The sequence below is a fragment of the Papaver somniferum genome, chromosome 7, assembly GCF_003573695.1.
Source record: "Papaver somniferum cultivar HN1 chromosome 7, ASM357369v1, whole genome shotgun sequence".
Lineage (NCBI taxonomy): Eukaryota > Viridiplantae > Streptophyta > Magnoliopsida > Ranunculales > Papaveraceae > Papaver > Papaver somniferum.
The window spans coordinates 148,635,995-148,655,931 of record NC_039364.1 but is presented as its reverse complement, the minus strand read 5'-3'; the positions used below and the strand labels follow the sequence as shown (position 1 = coordinate 148,655,931).

At 35.5% G+C, this 19,937-nt stretch overlaps 1 protein-coding gene and 1 long non-coding RNA gene across 4 annotated transcripts; both read left to right on the top strand.

Moving 5' to 3' along the window:
• Nucleotides 1-7,022: 7,022 nt before the first annotated feature.
• On the top strand, nucleotides 7,023-11,543 carry LOC113298709. Of its 3 annotated transcripts, XR_003334351.1 has the most exons (6): nucleotides 7,023-7,292; nucleotides 7,377-7,419; nucleotides 7,767-7,813; nucleotides 8,214-8,364; nucleotides 9,026-9,187; nucleotides 11,239-11,543. It is a non-coding gene; the product is annotated as an uncharacterized LOC113298709 (long non-coding RNA). The 3 variants fall into 3 exon arrangements; XR_003334352.1 differs by lacking the exon at nucleotides 11,239-11,543 and having other exon boundaries at nucleotides 9,051-10,941; XR_003334350.1 differs by lacking the exon at nucleotides 11,239-11,543 and having other exon boundaries at nucleotides 9,026-10,938.
• Nucleotides 11,544-12,390: 847 nt separating this feature from the next.
• Nucleotides 12,391-13,809, top strand: LOC113298707 (expansin-A16-like). Its single transcript, XM_026547521.1, has 2 exons — nucleotides 12,391-12,792; nucleotides 13,011-13,809. Exons 1-2 carry the CDS (start codon nucleotides 12,543-12,545, stop codon nucleotides 13,637-13,639), a joined length of 879 nt encoding a protein of 292 aa, XP_026403306.1. The 5' UTR covers nucleotides 12,391-12,542; the 3' UTR covers nucleotides 13,640-13,809.
• The last annotated feature ends 6,128 nt before the right edge of the window (nucleotides 13,810-19,937 follow it).

Sequence of the window (19,937 nt, the reverse complement as noted above, 5' to 3'; positions counted from 1 at the left end):
GTCGAGGACGGATCCAATTTAAGGTGGTGGTAATTGTAATACCCATATTTCGACAGTGGTTCACCGATAGAATGGAATATAGTTAATGGTTTTTCCTTCCCTAACACTGAGGCCTTTTCAGCACAATTGGCTCGGGAGTTGGCAGAAAAAACTCTGCAGTTAAGCGTGCTTGTTAGAGAATAGCTCGGTTGAACCCACCAAGCGTTGGTATGTCAAGTTTGGTTGTCATATTTTAGTGAACCAAAACTCATTTAAGAGTCGCTTGATTAAATGTACTAGAGTTAACTTCGTATAGGTTAGCTTGAAAGTATTAGGATGAGACATTACAAGTATTACGAAGACTTGAAGAAGTGAAGAAGTACGGAGCTACAACCACAACATCATCCTTCCACTTGAGGTTAGTGATATTTGACTTGAACTGTTTCATTCCCTAACATATATTTCAAGTCGTGCATATTGAAAACATAAAACTGCGAAGCATGAATACTCTAGATAGACATAGTATTAAGGAATACAATATGAGGTTTATTGCTTAACCATTAAACTTTGTATATAAGACATCAACATAATCGTATGAATTCTATTGTGATTATCTATGGGTATGAAGTGAGGATTTCATCCTAGGAAACAATGTTTTTACATGTGTTTTAAGGAAGTAAGTTCATGATCTTGTGTTGTGAACCGAAAAGGAAATCGACAGGCGTTATTGGGGCAGTTCTTCATTGCATATCTTATGAACGACCAATATGTGTGATTAGTATAACCGCTCATGACTTGTTTATGTTCTTGGTAAAACTATTCACATGAGGCCTGACTTATGTATTGGTATGACTTTTATTAGTGAAAACGATCTTAAGTAATCACCTGGGTATGATCGAGTTTGTGTGTGTAAGACCTAACACTGGGTAAAGGGGAACCGATCCTAGTAAGAGGTGCAATACATACAAAGGGGAATCGATCCTTGTATGAGGTGCAGTAAGGTTTATAGTAGAAAGGGGAACCGATCCTATGAACATGTGCAACAAGTTTTTAGGCAAAGGGGAACCGATCCTATGGACATGTGCAACACATATAAGTTAGATACCAAATATATGTGAGGAACCGATCCTAGTACCTAGTCAACCAAAGTTTGGTAAGCTAGTGTGACTATGCACAGTACTCACATTGAGGTAGAACCGAAACTTGTTTTGGTAGAACTGTTACACCCATGATTTGTGATTGAGTGCTACTTGATCAATCACATAGTTCTTAAAAATCAGATGAACCAATTCTAAACTTGTTTGGAAGCGTGGTAAATTAGTTTCAAGTGAGTAAGTATGAAAAAGGACTTACAATAGGAAATATGTCGACACACTTTAAACACGTGCATTAATGTGTATCTTTTACTGTTCAAAGATATTCCTTAACAGCTAAGAAGGAAGTAAATCCCAAGATCGAATTTAAATAAGTTAAGAATCTTTTATTTAAGATTTTTTTTTATATATGGAAAATAAGAATTAGTAATGTGCATTTACTGGTTAAAGATTTTCAAAGGAGATTTCGATCATTAATTTGGACAGTGCATTCTCAGGAATTATGAAAACCGAATTTGGAATAATATTGAATATATTGAGAATATTTTCGGTTTTGGGAATTCCTTGGTATCCAAACTTCCTCGTCTATAAATACTTTGAGTTTGCATTTCTAGCAAACTAATCCTTCGTGACAGTAAACTTCCTCTGTTGTACTATTACTGGTGAAGCCGCGTATTCGGAGAGGAGAGTAACCTAATTAGGCGAAATCTCTTACGGCCGCTCAGTTTAAAGTCTTCTTTGGGATTGAGAAGCTCTAGTGCGTACCGTTGGTGGGAAACTAGATAATTGCGGTTTATCTTTAGTTTTCATATTGGTTTGATTGACTAACGATGGTTGAACTTTGATTGCACCTAGTTTGTTTATTCTTGAGGATCTTCTCTTCTGATATAAGATTCACTCAAACTATTTCAAAGTTTCGACGGGGATATTTAGACTGTTGTTAGATATAAAGACGATCTTGTGATAATCCATTGTTAATAGACTCCGTTCTGTGTGTGATTGCTCACAAGAGATTCAAGTAGTTGTGTGCAGATGTTTATTGAAGATCTAAGAAGATTTGAATACACAGAAGAGATAGAAGATTTCTGACTTGGTTATATAAATCTTTGGTGTGCACAATACTTTTTTCGGTAATAGAGGATCCAACTATAATCGATTTATCCTTGTGGTATCTTGATAGAATAGTTGTGTAGATCGGCATCAATACATTTCCTTGGGATTAAAGGTATTGATTTCGAAATGTTAACGATTGACTTTTGGTGATTGAACATAAGATAGATCTTGGAACCTGGCAAAGGAGTTCATGTTAAGATAAACATAAGAGCCTTTGTCCAACTCATATAACTTGGTTGAAGAGAGTTGATAGCAAATAAATTTGTTGTTCCTTTACTGTTTGGAATACGAACCAAAGGAATTGGTCCAAGTACGTGACTTCTTTACAGGTTGGAGGCGTGGGAATACAGACGGAACTAGGTGAACTATAGGTTTAGTTGCTTGGTATCAACTATACGAAGTTGTTTATTTTGTATAGCGGCTTAATCCTGAGAGTATTCAATTCTGGACTAGGTCCTGGGGTTTTCTGCATTTGCGGTTTCCTCGTTAAAAAAATCTTGCTGTGTCATTTACTTTATATTTCCACATTATAATTGTTTTATTATAATTAAAGTAAATTGCACAAACGTTAATTCCTATTTACTTGATACGCAATCATATTGAGTTTGGTTAAGTCCGAACCTTTGTATCAAGTAAACATACTCCGTTGTTGTATTTTCTCGATCTCGTATCCATACACGGTCACACGAAGTGTGAACCGATTTGTTGTATTGTCTCGACTCAGTCCATAGACAATCACTTTCGGAGAAAGGACTTATAGGAAGGAAAAGTTATAGCTTGAGGTATATTTGGGTACCCTCACCTTTTCAGTGCTCGGGAGGGAGCAATCCAGGGATGGATGACCTCCCGGAAAGTTGTTGCTGGATGACCGCAGCGATGCCCGTTGAAAACCCGCACTGTCGGATAACCACAGTGGCTAAGTGGGGACAATATCGGTGGAGGGACGAGTAAACATTTATCTTCTACAATTTGTTCTTCATGTCAGTTAGCTACAAGCCATGCTATTCCTTATCCAACTGGCTCAAGCACTAATAATGTTTGTCTTCCTTTAGATTTGGTTTGTTCAGATGTATGGGTGTCACCATTGTGTTCCATTAATGGCTATAAATACTATGTTTCTTTGTTTGATTAATTTAGTAGGTTCACATGGTTGTATCCACTAGCTTATAAATCTGAAGTTCTTGAAACAATTATTATATTCAAACATCTTGTTGAGAATCAGCTTAATAGAAGAATCAAATTTATTCAATCTGATTGGGGTGGTGGATATAGGAATGTTTCTAGTCATCTATATTCTTGTAGTATTGGACATAGAGTTTATTGTCCTCATGCTCATGCACAAATGGCACAGCTGAAAGGAAACACAGATACATTTTAAAAACTGGTCTGGCCTTGTTACATCATGCTTCCTTACCCATATCTTTTTGGTCCTATGCTTTTGAGACTGCCAATTTCTTAATTAACATATTACCTACACCAAATATAGATCAATTGTCACATATGGAATGCTTGTTCAATCTTAAACCTGATTACATGTTCTTACACACATTTGGTTGTGCTTTCTATCCATGCTTGATAAAGTTCAATCATCATGAATTGGACCCAAGATTTGTTCAATGCATTTTTCTTGGTTACAGTCATATGCACAAGGGATATAGGTGCTTCAATCCTCATACAAATAAAATCATCATTTCTAGAGATATAAAATTTGATAACTTTCTTTTCGCATATGCCAATTTGTTTACTTCTTCAAGTACTTTTCCAACCATATCTCTCACACCCTCCATAATACCTGCAAGTACCTCTTCATCTGAACTCATGCTTATTTCTAATGAAGTAGATGTCTCTTCTACTATACCTGCAATTGCAAATACTTCAAACGTACATTCTTCTATACCAGAGTCTTCTGCAACTCTTAATATTGTATCTCCACCAGTCATTAATGCTCATCCAATGAATACAAGACCTAAACCTAGAATCTTTTTGCTTCTGAAGTTTAATCTGTGTGTGAAGATATTGCAGTACCTACCTGCTACACTGAAGCTTGTAAGGATCCAAGATGGAGGGATGCAATGGATGAAGAGATCACTGCTCTATTATAGAATAGAACTTGGAGGTTAGTTCTTGTTACTGATGGTCAAAATGTTATTGGTTGCAAATGGATATTCAGGATAAAGAGAAGAGTTGATGGTTCTATAGAAAGATATAAAGCCAGATTAGTGGCTAAAGGCTACAATCAAGTGGAAGGTATTGATTATCTCATTTATGTGGATGATATATTGGTTACTCATAGTTCTTCTTCTGACATTGATGCTCTCGTTGCTGCATTGGGTAATGAGTTTGCTATTAAAGACTTGGGTTCTTTGCATTTTTTTTCTTGGGTATTCAGGCCACCAGAAATTCAGCATACATTTTATTATCTCAGGAGTAATATGTCACCAATCTACTCATCAAGACTAAGATGAATGATGTTAAATCAACATCAACTCCTATCTTATCTTATGCTTCAGATAATGATTCTACTCCTTTTGAAGACTCAGTTCTTTGTAGGAGCACAGTTGGTGCACTTCAATATACTACAATCACAAGAACTGACATTGGATTTGCAGTTAACAAGGCTTGTCAACATATGCAACTTCCCACTAATGCAGAATGGTCAGCAGTCAAAAGAATTTCGAGATATTTGCAGGGTACTCTCTCTCTCTTTTGACTTGCAATTTAAGAGGGCTTCAGCTCTACAATTACATGCATATTTAGATGCTGATTGGGCAGGTGATATGTCTGAAAGGAGATCAACAAGTGGAATGGCCATTTTTCTTGGACGCAACTTAATTTCCTGGTGCTCTAGGAAGCAGAAAATTATTTCTAGGTCAAGCACTGAGGCAGAGTATCGTTCCTTAGCTTATGCCACCTCTGAACTAGTTTGGGTTCAATCCTTGCTTGCTGAACTACACTTCTCAATTCACAGAGTTCTAGTTTTATGGTGTGAAAACATGGGTGCAACTTACTTAACCTATCTTTCATAACAGAATGAAACATATAGAGATTGTTTTTAATTATGTGAGAGAACTTGTTACTACCAAGGCTTTGGATGCCAGGTTTCTCTATACATGATCAGCTAGATGATATCTTCACCAAAGACCCGTCCACCGCTCATTTTTCTACTCTTAGACTCAAGCTCAGTGTCTGTTGGACCCTGAACTTGCAGGGGGACTGAAATGTAATTGTGTGAAATGAATGTGTGAAAATATGTGCATTGTGTGCAGTGAAGCACCGACACACCAGTATTGGCGTCGTGTCCGCGTCAGACGCGCGATGGACCCACAACGCGCGTGGGACATCGACACCGCACACGTGTAGAAAGCTATACTCCATTTTAGTATTTTGGTAACCTAGTGTGACAAGGAAATCAGTATAATAGTTAATTTTTCAACATGTGAGCTAAACTAACGACATAAAATTGAGTCTTTTTCATGTATTTGCGTGATTAATGTATTTGATATACCATAACACTATGATCTTATTATATAAAAACCATTTTATTAATCAGAAATGCTATTCCCCTCACCTTGTAGCGCACTACTTAGCACTCACTCTGACGTGGCAAGGTGACATGGAATAATGTGGGACTCCCATTTTACACGGGTGATGTTTTTTTTAGTCTTCGTTTATTTCCTTTTTTTTTGTTTCCATCCAATTATATGTTATTATGATCCTTCTTCTTCTTCTTCCCCTAATTTCTCTTTCTCTGTTACTCACTCGGTTATACACCTCTATCACAATATCTTCAACATTTAAACCATATCACAGAATTCTTAATTAAATCAAACCCTCTTATATTGTATAGATTGGTATTTCTTGCAGGTCTCTAATAATGAAAACAACAATGTAATTTAAATAAACAATTTAGGTCTAGAATCAAAATAGTGCCCTTTTCCTCTTTGATTAATGGATGAACAATTACAATTAGTTGAGAAATAAGACTCAAATCTAATCACTAAATAAAAACAACTATTGAGAAGAACACAACAACAGATACACATTTTATTTGAATCTAAAAATTAATTATTTAGATATAAAACTAATACTCTCAAATCTTGGAACCGGAAAAGATGGATTTCGTATAATCATCTCCAGAGGAAGATGGCGATGAGTTCTGATTTGCTGACGATAGTAGTGGTGGTGTGAATGGTAGTTAATATCGATGATTATTACTAGGAGTGAAAAGATTAGTAACAGAATCAATTGATGATGATTATTTATTGTGGTGATCGTGCAGGTTGATGGTGAAGGTGGGAAAGAGAATCAAAATGGGTCTATTAGAATTTTTTGAAGAAAAATCATATAACGTTCTGCGGTACCTGATAGCTTCATATTTCAAAGAAAAGAAAATTTTTGATAGGAAATTATTTCGGTCACTCTCACTTTCTTTATAAGAACATGAGGAGGATCTTAAAGATTAGAAAAACCATGTGATAAAAAAGATGAAGAAGAAGAATAAATTGCAGGGGAAGGTGACATTTTTTCCCAGAAAAAAAAAAGTTGGAGAGAAAAAAATCATGGCGTGGTGGATTGAAGTTTTTCCTTGATGTGGACCTCACCTTGCCACATCAGAACGAGCGCAAACTAGAGTGCTAAACCGAGAGGGGAATATCATTTCCGTTTATTAATGTATATATATGTTCCCGTGTCCTGATGATTTTGAATTTTTGTACGTGTCCCGTGTCAGTGTCGTGTCGTGTCATGTACGTGTCCCGTGTCAGTGTCCGTGCTTCCCAGATTGTGTGCGAAATAACTGCCACCTAACGGTTAAGACGTCTGTCACCAACAGTGCAAGTCAAAGTTTCGTGTGTTTAAACTTTAAATAGAGTCCGTAAAGTTGTTCTGAGTATGTGAGAAAAACAATACAATTTGAAATGAAATCAAACAAGAGAAGAATGTCTAACGACATTTTAGACATATAATCCTCTCAACAGGCAACAGTGCAGTAATCAATTTCCTCATACGTTACCTGAGCAATATCACTTTCTAATTTTCCCCTACATAAACCCTACTAGAGGTATATCTTACCATGTTTCAGACACATACTCTCTCTAACACTGCTAGGTAACTGCTATTTAGTTTTTGTTTAATTCTTTTCAATTTAAGTTTGTTTAAATTGAAGTTTCTCAGTTGATTGTTATATTGCAGATTTAGATTGTTGTATTAAGAAAAGAGGTGCCATCCATCTGAGGTGAATACTATTAACCCCGTACTTGAATTTAGAATCAGCCGTTCGAAATTGTGTTTCTGCCAATTTGAATTGATTTTTTACTGTGACTGACTTCGTTGATTCTCGGCTATTTTTGGATTCGGTTATATGTACTTATGCGGTGGTCAATTGTATTGTAATAGAATATTTGGGTTCATACTTCTGCTGAGTAATTGATTCCAGTTTCGTATACTCTTTCATGAAGGTCTGCAGGAAAATAAAACATTAGGATCTGTTAATAATAAATCGTAGTATATCTATGTTTTTATGTTTAAAAATTTTGTTACATATTTTTTGAGAAATAAATAATGGGATTTTAATTGTTGCAGATTTTTGTGGAGATTATCGTTGCGTTGCACGCAAGCATCCATCTCAGGTATGTATAGATTGAATTTCACTTGATTTGTATTGTTTGGCGATCTAATAGGCCACAGATTGAGTTCAATAACAACTGTTACAATTGAACCATACACTTTTTGTTTAATTGGTTTGTTGTTAGATATGTGTTTGGTTTAGATTTTAAGATCCTCAAGAAGGCACAAAACGGATGATAATGGGAGTATCCGAAATATTTGATTATCCGTCACTTATTTGTTGTGTATTTTCACTTTCCTATTTCTTCATTAACAAAAGATATACTTCTGTTCTCATATATGTCAATTTTATATTTAATATAATCAGAATCTACTTGATTCGTTTTATGCTTTTACTATTGCGGATTGGTACATGGTTCTTACAGTTGGTTTTCGTAACGCACAATTGCCAACACATTGTAGGAATAAATGGTGTTGTTTATGTGTTCGATATATTTTCATCGTCAATCAATTTAGCTGGATAACCTGTACAGCGAACAAGGTGAAAACGACTCCTCGCATGCAACTGATGGAATCAATTTTCTGGATAATACTGCTAAAAAGTGTTGAAACTGTAAGTATTTCACTTTGGCATTCGGGTTGCTTGCTAGAATGGAGATCCAGTTATAACGAGTTTTCACAAAATTTGTGTAGTCTGTGCCCTTGACATGGTTTCTTAAAATGAGAAAGAGATGAGAAAGAAATCTGCGTCAGGTGAAGTAGTTAATATTTGGTAACAAAAGCTACAAAGAGATAGAGATGATTAATAAATACTTCATTGACATACATAGGTACAATAAATGAAATTAACAAATATCAGTTTTTTCTGTGGACTCTCTGTACATGATACATCACTGAATTCAAGTTGTAGATTGTTTATTAGTATAGATTCCAGCAACTTAAAATCTAACATGCATGCCATTAAACAAACTTTGAATGAGCATTCGTATTTCTGTTAACTGCAAGTACCGAGTATTTAGTCGGTAAATAAGCATGCCTTCAGCATGTCATGTTATGCAACAATATCAACATTCTAAAATAGTTCGCAACACCAAAACACAGTCATTTTTGGAATTTGGATTCTACTACTGTGTGGTTTTTTTTTCTCTCTCTAACTTAGGTTGGTCTTCCAATTTGTGCAATGGCTTTTGTCAATCACAATACCAAAACACAGTCATTGAATTGTTTTCTTACTTTGATGGATGTTGATTTCTTTGCCATCTGATATTTTTCAGTTGTGAATGTGATGTCATTTACTAGATGAATTTGGAACCCTTGGAGGATGCATCCTCATCTTTTTTGGAGAGATGAGGTTGAACAGTGACTGAAAATTGCTTTCATGGCAAGCCTTGCACGTCTGCAGTTGGATCAATGTCAAAATAACTGCAAGCTTTTTAGTAAGTCCCTAGAATTGTGCATTTGTGGATGAAACTTTGGCATCTAAAGCACAACGACAACTAAATAAGTACTCATTTATTATGCTTCCCATTTGGTATTAGCTTTTCTCTTTGTTATATGGAATGCAGAAATTGAATACTCTCAAAGAATACGTATCTGTATTCTTGCAAATTTTTATCTCACCGATCTTGTTGTAACAAACATTTGTTTTATCAGCAACTAAAACCTTTGTTTAATTTCATTTACAATTCATTTTTTGCATTATCTAGAATATTAATCGATCATGTAAGAGAATCATTTGTTTGGACAAAAGTCATTTTTGCTAAACTTTGTAACTCCAAGTCGCAGGTTGTTTGCATTGAATCTATTCGAGTTTGGTAAGAGTTTTTAACCAAAGTGACTGTTTGTATATGGATTATTCATCTAAATTTTTTTGTTTGTATATGGATTATTCATATAATTTTTTTAGAAGATTTGCCAATATATCACCCCATTGCTGAATTGGTGGAATCATTAGTTAATTGCATAAACTTATCAATGGCTTCCCACTACTTAACTTGAAACACGTCAAACAGAAAGTTAGTTGCAGGACGTCGTGCTGCGATCGATAGTTGAATGCAGGTGACTGCTTATTGTTTTGAAATGCCTATCATTACCATATTCATACATAGGTTCCATCTCTATGCTTTATATTCATTTTTAGCACAAATTAGCAGTGAATTATTGTCATATAATCATTTGATCCCTGAAAAGGGGAAAATCTCCCTATTACATTTGCATTCTACGCTAGCAACATTCAAAAGCATGTGCTTCTATTAGGTATACTAACCCTCTTTAGCTGAACTCATGCGAGTTTTACAAGATGGTTATGTGGTAGTTGCTCTAGATGAGATTGGTAAATCCCCTGTAATAACTGAATTAAGAGCTGGAAATGATAAAGTTGGTGTTACTATTACTATTGGAACTGTTGCTTATGTAGCTCTTCGAATTGTTATATATGCATGTATTCTATCCAGAAATTTTTATCAGTAAATGTTGGTGCATTAAGTACTCCCTTGGGCTCTGAGTCAAAACATTATTTAGATTAGAAATGGTATACACATTGCCTATCCTATTAGGTCAGCCGCTGAATGCTTAGTTTCCTTAGCATCTAAATTTGTCAACATTGTTCAGTGTATCTTCTTTCATTGTAGCCCTTGAAAATATTAATGCCTTTATCAACACCCACTGATATATACTTGATAATTTTGTGATTGTTCCTCTTTTAATGGATACAACTCTGAGAATGTCCTCATGATATTTTGGTGTGGTGGTTTACCGTCAAATATCTATTGAAAAATCACCCAAGGTCTCTTCTTTCTAGGCATCATTTCTCTGCTGAATATTATGTTCAGGAATTTTTTGAAAATCACCCTAGGTTTTTTCGCTTCTTCAATTTCACATTGAGACTAATTTTGGATCTTGCTTTACAGTCGAGTCTGTTTAAAGTTTATATTTTGTTCATCTTCAACAAGAATGACATGTTACTGGGAATATGCAGAGCAACATAGTGAAACTACTTTTAAGTATGATTAAAATGTTGTCTTTTTGTCTGTTCGTTTCTGTAGTTTGATTTTGTTAATGTAATTTTTCATTTGTATTGGTTGCCATTTTGGTTTACCTTGCTATTTTTTTTGAAGAAAATCAGGGCAAAATTTATCTTAAAGTTGTTCAATGCCTATTTATATTTTTAATGGATCAAGGAAATGAATTCCAATTAGTTGTCATTCATTTAGACCACACATTATATAGGCAGGATGAAGCTTTATCCACAGGATGTATAACGTATTAGCTTCTGGGGTTTATTGATTTGAGATGCCATGCGACCCCATCCAGAAGCTTAGAATGTTTTTCAGAAAAGACAGACTTTTTCTTAGTTATGGATCTTACCTGCATTAAACCGATTTGCACTATGAATGTGTGTCTTATGTTTCTCTTCGCTGTTATGCTTACACCTGCATTTTCTTGAAAGGAAATTATGACGAGCATTTTTTTACCTTATACTTTGCAGCTTCTGCTCCAACCTTCCAAGCAAACAGGAATCCCTTCCACGCCCCTCCATAATTTTTAGTGGCTCTAAGCCTCTAACTATGATTCTTGGGGCGTGTTTATGAATTAGAAAAAGTAAACAAACATATATAAAAGTGTCCAACGGATATAAGACTGGGGATGAAACCACTGTTTCGGGCGAGGAAGATTCAAGATTGCATCATTGATAGCTTAACTTTGGTGTTATAATGCCCAAATACATATTTATCTTTTCTATTGTGTATAAATATCTTTGTAGTCTGTTCAGTTTCGTGCAGTGTCATATTGTTTTCCTATCTTATAAAGGAGTAAAATGAATTATATTTTATTTCATTAATATTAGGCTGTCCCTTTTGAAAAATCATAGATGTCGCCCAACCCCATTCATTTCTTTATTATGGTTGAAAAGAGTCTGCAAAGACGTTTGTCCATCCAAAAAGGCAACCTTGTCTGTCAGGTCTATAGACTCTATACCAATAATTGGGTTATTGTTGCTGCAACACAAACAGGTTACCGACTTTGGGAAAATATTGAACCTTAGATGGCACCTCTGAAAAAAAATACTGAACCCAGGTTTCTATGTAGTCTGCAAATGTGTGTTGTTCATGCAATCTAGAAAAACAACTTTTATTACAACAATCGATTTTTAAAGTAGTTTGCCACAAATTTAACGGCACAAGACTACTGTTGTACAAGGTGGCAATGGCTAGAATTTTTGCAAGTGGGATAAAACTGGGTTAAGATGAGCAAAATTCTCTCTTACCAATATCAAAATATCTCAGAATTTTTCCAAGTGGGATAAAATTGGGTTAAGACCAGCAAAATTCTCTCTTACCAATATCAAAATATCTCTTAGTTAAGACCAGCATTTTGAGCCTATAAAACTGGGTTTTAATTAATCAACCACTAATGTATTGACTAAGCTCTACTAATCAACTGCAGTCTTTGAATAACAAATGGATGGTATTAATTTTCTATTCTAGTTAATTGGGAGTTTGTTTAGGAGTATTACATGAAATAGTGGGTAAAGGAAGATGGTTGTTGTTGATTCCACCTAAAATAATGGCACATATTACTCACCTCCTCTCAATTCAAACCTTCTTACTACATATATAAATATAAAAGTTGTCTCTTTATAAAATCACCATTAGAGTCTTAGGAAAAAAACATCAGAAAAACCAAAAAAAAAAAGAAAAAAGTGGGGAGGGAAGAACGAGGAAAGAAACCATCAAGAGCTCATTTGGCAAAGGCAAATTCAAACTCATCCTTTGCCCTTTGGGCTCAAAGATGTCACCGTTGAAATCGACAACAATGCAGCGAGGCGTTGCATTATCAACATTATTGTTGCTACTATTTCTCACCCTTCCTGCAAATGTTTTAGCCTCTTCTTCTCGTCATACATTGACACGATCTAGGAACCTTATTGCAAGTGATCCAATTGAAGGTGTACATGCCAAGCATCACAAAAAAAAGTTTGCACCTGGACCATGGAAACAAGCCCATGCAACTTTCTACGAAGGGTCTGCAACAACCTATGGTACCTATATACTAGATAATAACTTACATTAATAATTTAGCAAATTACATGACTTGTATATTCGTACCTAATATAATAATAATAATAATAATAATAAACTCTGTATAAATGGATATTTATTTATTTCAATAAATGCCCTCAGAGGTACCTTTTTATAATAAAAAAATAAAAACAAATAATAATAGTAATAATAATAATAAATCTATGACAATGTGTAGGTGGAGCTTGTGGATACGATGATTTAAGCAAAGAAGGATATGGAACAGAATCAGCAGCACTAAGCACAACATTATTCAACGATGGGTATGGGTGTGGTTCATGCTACGAGATTAAGTGTGTCAATGATCCACAGTGGTGCAAGCCAGGACAACCTTCAATCTTTGTAACTGGTACAGATTTTTGTCCACCTAACTACGCCCTTCCAAGCAACAATGGAGGATGGTGTAACCCTCCAAACCATCATTTCGACCTTTCAAAAACTGCATTCCTTGAGATAGCCGAATACAAAGCTGGAATCGTTCCTGTACAATATCGAAGAGTTCCTTGTAAAAAACAAGGTGGGATTAGGTTCACCATCTCAGGGAACCCTTATTATAACAAAGTTTTGGTGTGGAATGTAGCTGGTGCAGGAGATATTAAGATGGTTAAAGTTAAAGGTAGTCAAAATTTAGGTTGGACAAACATGAAGAGAGATTGGGGTCAGTATTGGATTACTGATGCAAAATGTGTTGGTGAGTCTCTCACTTTTAGAGTCATTGCGAGCGATGGACGTAGTTCTACTTCTTGGCATGTCACTCCTGAAAATTGGCAATTCGGTCAAACATTCGAAGGAAAGAACTTCAAGTAACCGAATCAATAAAACTTGTATATCATCAATTAACTAAGAAGACTATTCGTAGATAAATAAAAATCGTATTTATGAAACAAAAAAGATGGCGGTAATTCATATGCGCACCATCTCCCAATTAAATATTTTTGTAGTGTGTTGATTCTTAATGGATATTACTCTTTCTACAATTTTTCAGTACACAATCGTTTCTTAACTAGGTATAAATTTGATACTACATATTGCTTTGCTCAATAGTTTTAGCTCATATGGATGAGATGGGAGATTGCATAATTTGGAGTGTTGGCCATGGATTATGGAAACAATAAAAATAGATAACATCAAGGGAATCCACTAAGATTTCTCCTAGGAGGTATAATTGTGTGGGACCCAAACCTACCTCAACCCCCTATTTTTTCCTTGGATAGGTCCCCATGGCTGTCTCTCCTATGAAAGATTGTAGATTTTCACATTATGTCTGGAATCACTGTGGAAATGATTCAGTTTTTTGTTTCGTCATATGAGAGAGCGTGTAAGAGGACTCAAAACCCTCGCGTCCTCAATTTAGGAGATGATTCTCATGTGGAAAACCTCTTTGGTACTTGTATCAAGCATTTTCTACTGACAGTAGTGGTATTGAAAACCTCTTGCTTTTGATGCGAAAATGCTAAGTAACCCCCGGATTTGTACACCAAAATTTGACACCGCTTATATTTTTATTGGTTTATTTCTTAAAAGGGACCCTCTATTTTTCCTGGTGAGGTAGGGTGTAAAGGCAATGAATGGTTGAGATGACTACCACATAGTGGTGTATCCAAGTGTTGTAGAAAACCGGGGTCCCTGTAGCACTTTCGCTTTTGATGGGCATAAGAAATTTTATCCTGACATTGTATATAGAAAAGTGTATCTGGCTAGTTCATCAATAGATTTTTATCCAAAAAGGGTTTTACATTATGACTTTTTTCACTCTTTTAATTGAAGCTTTCTTGGCATGAATCTACGATCTTACGTTCACTTCACTGGCTCATATTTGTCTCAAGATCATGTCTAGAATCTCTTTAAATTTGTTCGACTAGAAGTCTGATTCTACTGGAATAATTATTAAGAATTAATTATATTTAACTTGTCGTGAGGCATAGTGGTTTAAACGTCAAGATTTATTTGTTATCAATTTTACCGTTTGTGTAACATTTAAAATGGATTATTCTTTTTTCTATCACATAAATCATAAAAATAAAAATAAATTAGTCAACTACTTAAAGTATCTTTACAGAATAAAATACTGATAATTTATGAAAATAAGAATAACATACACAATCGATCAAAAAAAAACATTGATGTGCGTTAATGGTTCGCTGTAGTTACTTGAAATGAATTGTCATTCGAAAAAGATGGAAAATCCTCGTCCAATTATAAGTAGTTTAGGAGAACATGCAACAAGTTTTCGATCTCATAATAAAGAAACAACATATATTATATGAATCTAGCATCGGCAAAAAATATTCAACTGAAACTGAAAGTACAATTTGACACACATGGACAAGTTCATAGAGCCACCTGCTCAGTAAATTGTCCTTAACCCAATAGCCCATGGGTACACCTCAAAATGATGCTACATCCTAATAGCGGAGTTGTGATGGGATAAAAACGTCTAATATAGAATGAATAAGCACAATATATTCTACCTACTCTCTGAACTTAGCAACAAGAATTATGAAAGAAATAAACAAGCAAAGCACCTAGAAAAGCGATAAGAGGAGAAAAAAGCAATAGATAGCATCCAGCCTCTGAGACATTTTGTAAATGAGAAATTTGTTTTCTTTTAAAGGAAAAATGAGAAGTTGAAGTTAATGCACAATTAAATGAGAAATTATATTGCAAAATTTCGACGTAAAACAGTAAGAAATTATGTTTTCATTCATGCACGTAATCATGTTTAAAAATATTTTTTGTAAGAAAAATTTTTCTACACAGATCATACGCCCCTCATCAAAGTCAAACGTTAAGATAAATTTAAATTAATTTTATTTTTCTCTAGAAAAAACTTAGAAATATTTTGTTCAGAAGAAAAAAAAAGATCTTGTATGAACCCACTCGCAATCCTAGGGTTTTCATTTATTCGGCTCACGATTATTACATCCCATACATATATAACTTAGTTTGCGACATTTTGCAAATTATCAAAACTCAACCTATGGACACTTTCATCACTTGGGCCATAGCGTAATTTTATTTTAAATGACATAATGAATTTTTATTTTACAAAATAGAAATAATAATAATAATAAAATAAAACTCAGCCTATGGACACTTTTATCGCTTGGGCCCAGCTTGTTGCTTGGTTGCCTACTACCTCAATGTAATGACTTTCTCGTATTCTTTCATGACTTTCTCGTACTCCATTCTATGGAAGTACAACAGGAAAGCTCACGCACAAGATTACCTTAAAGTTGTTCCAATCCAGGGGTTGAACCAAGCAGTCGGACCACGTCAATTCAGGTCAGTACTCCAGTACCGCCTTGGCATACCTTTATTCGACGAAGATAGTCTCTGTTCATGTTGTAAAAGAGTTATGGATAAGTTTGGAGATCATGCCATCCATTGTGCCAGCGAAGTTGGTTTGAAGTATCGACACGATATGGTCAGAGATCTTTTCTTTGAGTTATGTTATAAAACTGGTGTGGCAGCAAGGAAAGAGGTTTCGTTTGGTCTCACATCCGACAGTTGTACGCCTCTCAAGCCGGCCGACATCATGGTATACAACTGGGATAACGGACGAGATATTTGCTTTGACGTGACTGGTGTCTCCCCATTTTCTAGAGGCGGCAACCGCAGTTTCACACCGGGACATTCCATTTCAGCTTCCATTACTCGTAAGCATAACAAATATGCTGAGATATGTTCGGCTCATGGATATAGCCTAGGTGTTTTGGCATTTTCAACCTTGGGAGAATTAGGGGATGATGTTATAGAATTCTTGAAGAGTTTGAAGAATTGCATGGCGAATCACGACGTTAACAACCAACTAGGCAGTTCTCTCTTCCATCGACAAGGTATTATTATTCAAAAAGGCATAGGTGCGCAACTTATTGCGTGACTCCCAGCCAAGTATTTGTAAATATAACTCTTGGTTTTATTAATAAATGCCTCAATGGCTCATTTTCATTTTCATAATAATAATAATAATAATATGAAGAATTGTCTAACTAACTATGATGTTAACAACAAAGTAGGGAGTTTGCTTTTCCATAGGGTAGATTTGATGATAATAATAATAATAATTGGATAAAGAGTATTATAATAACTAGTTGGAAGCCTAACTAGCTAAGCTCCAACAACATACTACTACATTAATTGAACAGGTTGTTGTGCTAGCCTACCAGCGAGCCTCATGGGTAAGCTAGCCAAGGGAGTCGAAGCAAGGGGAGGGGGATTGTGTCACAAGGGGGGCAAACTAACTCTACCTTCCATGTTGATTTCTGCAATATTACGTCATTGAGGGCTTGAACCTGGGACCTCCTGGAACGCATGAAACTTTGGGGAACGGGGATGACCGCATAATAATAATAATAATAATAATAATAATAATAAATAATTCTACAAGGTACTCTTGGCCTAAGCCCTCACTTCAAACAACGCTGGAACATTACATGAGTATATGCGGTTTATTTCCTTCATCTTTCAACATTAACGAAGTCGCCCCACAGCCCATGCATTTACTGGAAACTCGTTATTATGATGCTATTATTAAGGCTATACCGTCTACCTTTGTTATGTCTGAGCGTGACTCCATCTTATGGCAGTGCAATAAGAAATCTCATGCACAATATTATCTAAAGGCAATCCTCATCCAAGGCCTTAATCAGACCTTAGGGCCATGGAAATTCAGGTCGGTACTTCAATACTGTTTGGGTATACCTCTATTCGCCGAAGATAGTACGTATTCATGTTGTAAACGTGTTATGGATCGGTTTGGTGACCACGCCATCCATTGTGCAAGTGAAATGGGTTTAAAGTATCGCCATGACATGGTAAGAGATCTCTTTATTGAGCTATGTTATTAAGCTGGAGTAGCTGCGAGAAAAGAGGCTTCACTTGGCCTTACATCTGACAGGAGCACCCCTCTTAAACCAGCAGACATCATGATATATAATTGGGAGAATGGACGAGACATATGTTTCGAAGTCGCCGATGTTTCACCATTTTCCAAGGGAGGAAACCGCGCCTTCACACCTGGTCATGCCATCTCAGCTGCTATCACCCGTAAACGCAACAAGTATGCTAACCTTTGTTCGTCTCATGGTTATGGTTTCGGTGTTTTAGCATCCACTACATTGGGGGAATTGAGTGACGACATTACAGTCCTTATGAAAAGATTGAAGAACTTCATGGCAAGTCATGATGTCAATAATAACTTAGGCAGTTTTCTTTCTCACAAGTTGGGTATCATTATTCCAAAAGGCATTGGGGCGCAACTTATTGCGCGTCTCCCTGCCACATCCTTGTAAATTAATGTATATCTTCGCTTTATAATAAAAGCCTTCGTGGCTCCTTTTCATAATAATAAAATAATAATAATATTTTATTTTATGATAAAGGCCCCTGGTGGCAATCTTTTTATAATAATAATAATAAGAAGAAGAAGAACGGGCACTTATCTCAGCTGGTCATCCCCGTTTCCCAAAGTTTCATGCGTTCCAGGAGGTCCCGGGTTCGAGCCCCCAATGGCGTAATATTGCAGGAATTAACATGGAAGGTAGAGTTAGCTTGCCCCCCTTGTGACACAATCTCATCCCCACCATCCGCTTCGGCTCCCTTGGCTAGGCTACCCATGAGGCTCGCTAGTAGGCTAGCACCGCAACCTGTTCAATTAATGTAGTAGTATATTGTTGGAGTTTAGCTTGTTAGGCTTACAACTAGTTAATGTAATACTCTATATCTAATAATAATAAAACAAAATAATAATAATAATAATAATAATAATAATAATAATAATAATAATAAAGGAACGGGCACCTAACTCAGCTGGTCATCCTCGTTCCCCAAAGTTTCATGTGTTCCAGGAGGTTCCAGGTTCGAGCCCCTAATGGCGTAATATTGCAGAAATTAACATGGAAGGTAGAGTTAGTTTGCCCCCCTTGTCACAATCTCAGCCCCCCACCCTCCGCTTCGGCTCCTTTGGATAGGTTGCCCATGAGGCTCGTTGGTAGGCTAGCACAACAACCTGTTCAATTAATGTAGTAGTATGTCGTTGGAGCTTAGCTTGTTAGGCTTCCAACTAGTTTCATGTAATAATCGTTATCCAATAATATAATAATATTTATAAAGAGAATGAAACTTCCGTCAAAAACTCAAGAACATTTGATGTTCTGGATAGTAAAAAAATAAATAATTAAAAACTGCTTTATACGCAGGGATTCCGTGTGAAAAATCTACATAAGGTTGTTGAGATGAAAAAACAAACAAAGAAAGTAAACTGCTTTATTGTTTGCATTCCTTATGTGAAATAATAACATCCATGTGTGTAAAATAAGCACACACATAGATGTAATCATGTCATTTTTGTTAGTTTACAAATTCACAATTAATAAAATTTTGGGAACTAAAGACAATCTTCACAATTAAAGATTTTTGTTAGAGGGAGAACAAAATGAGATCTGAGGAGAGCCCAATCCTAATTGACTCACTAAATAGGACTAGTTATATTATTAATTTTAAATCAGTCAAAATTGCCCTTGTTACCACCAGTAAAGTCCGGATTTCTTTTTCTTTCCTGTATCTCTGATGGCAACCATATTTTTCTTTCATGTATCTCTGATGAAAACCATTTTTTTCATCGTCATTTGATTTCCAGGTCCATTACCACATCCTAGCATTAGCATACCACGAGATTAAATTTATCCGTGACTAATTTCGTTTCCATTACCCGAGCAAAAAGAAAGATAGTGCAGGTGATCAAAAGCAGTGATTAAGAATATAAGTGGATTTTACTGTTCATATCTTTGATCATGTACACTATTAAGGAATGCTAAATGTATCAAGTATGAAGCTACAGTAGGTCTAGTAGCACATAGTGTCATCGTGATATATAGCAACAAACAGAGTAAGGTTCGACATTTTCATGGGTTTCCCAACTGGGTTTTTCTCATTTGACCAATTTAAATAGAAAAAAATTGTAATATAATTGAAAACGAGGAGACAATAGAATAACAACTATTAGAACTATATGTAGCCCTTCTAATTGTTTCATTTGATCAAGCAGAGATGATTTGATTAGGGTTAGAAACAAAAATTATTCAGATAAACAAAAAGAGATATT

Bases quoted from the DNA above. Each gene is read 5' to 3' on its own strand.
- LOC113298707 (XM_026547521.1), top strand. From the start codon at position 12,543: ATGTCACCGTTGAAATCGACAACAATGCAGCGAGGCGTTGCATTATCA. The intron at 12,793-13,010 runs GTACCTATATAC...GACAATGTGTAG, and splicing joins AGGGTCTGCAACAACCTATG to GTGGAGCTTGTGGATACGAT.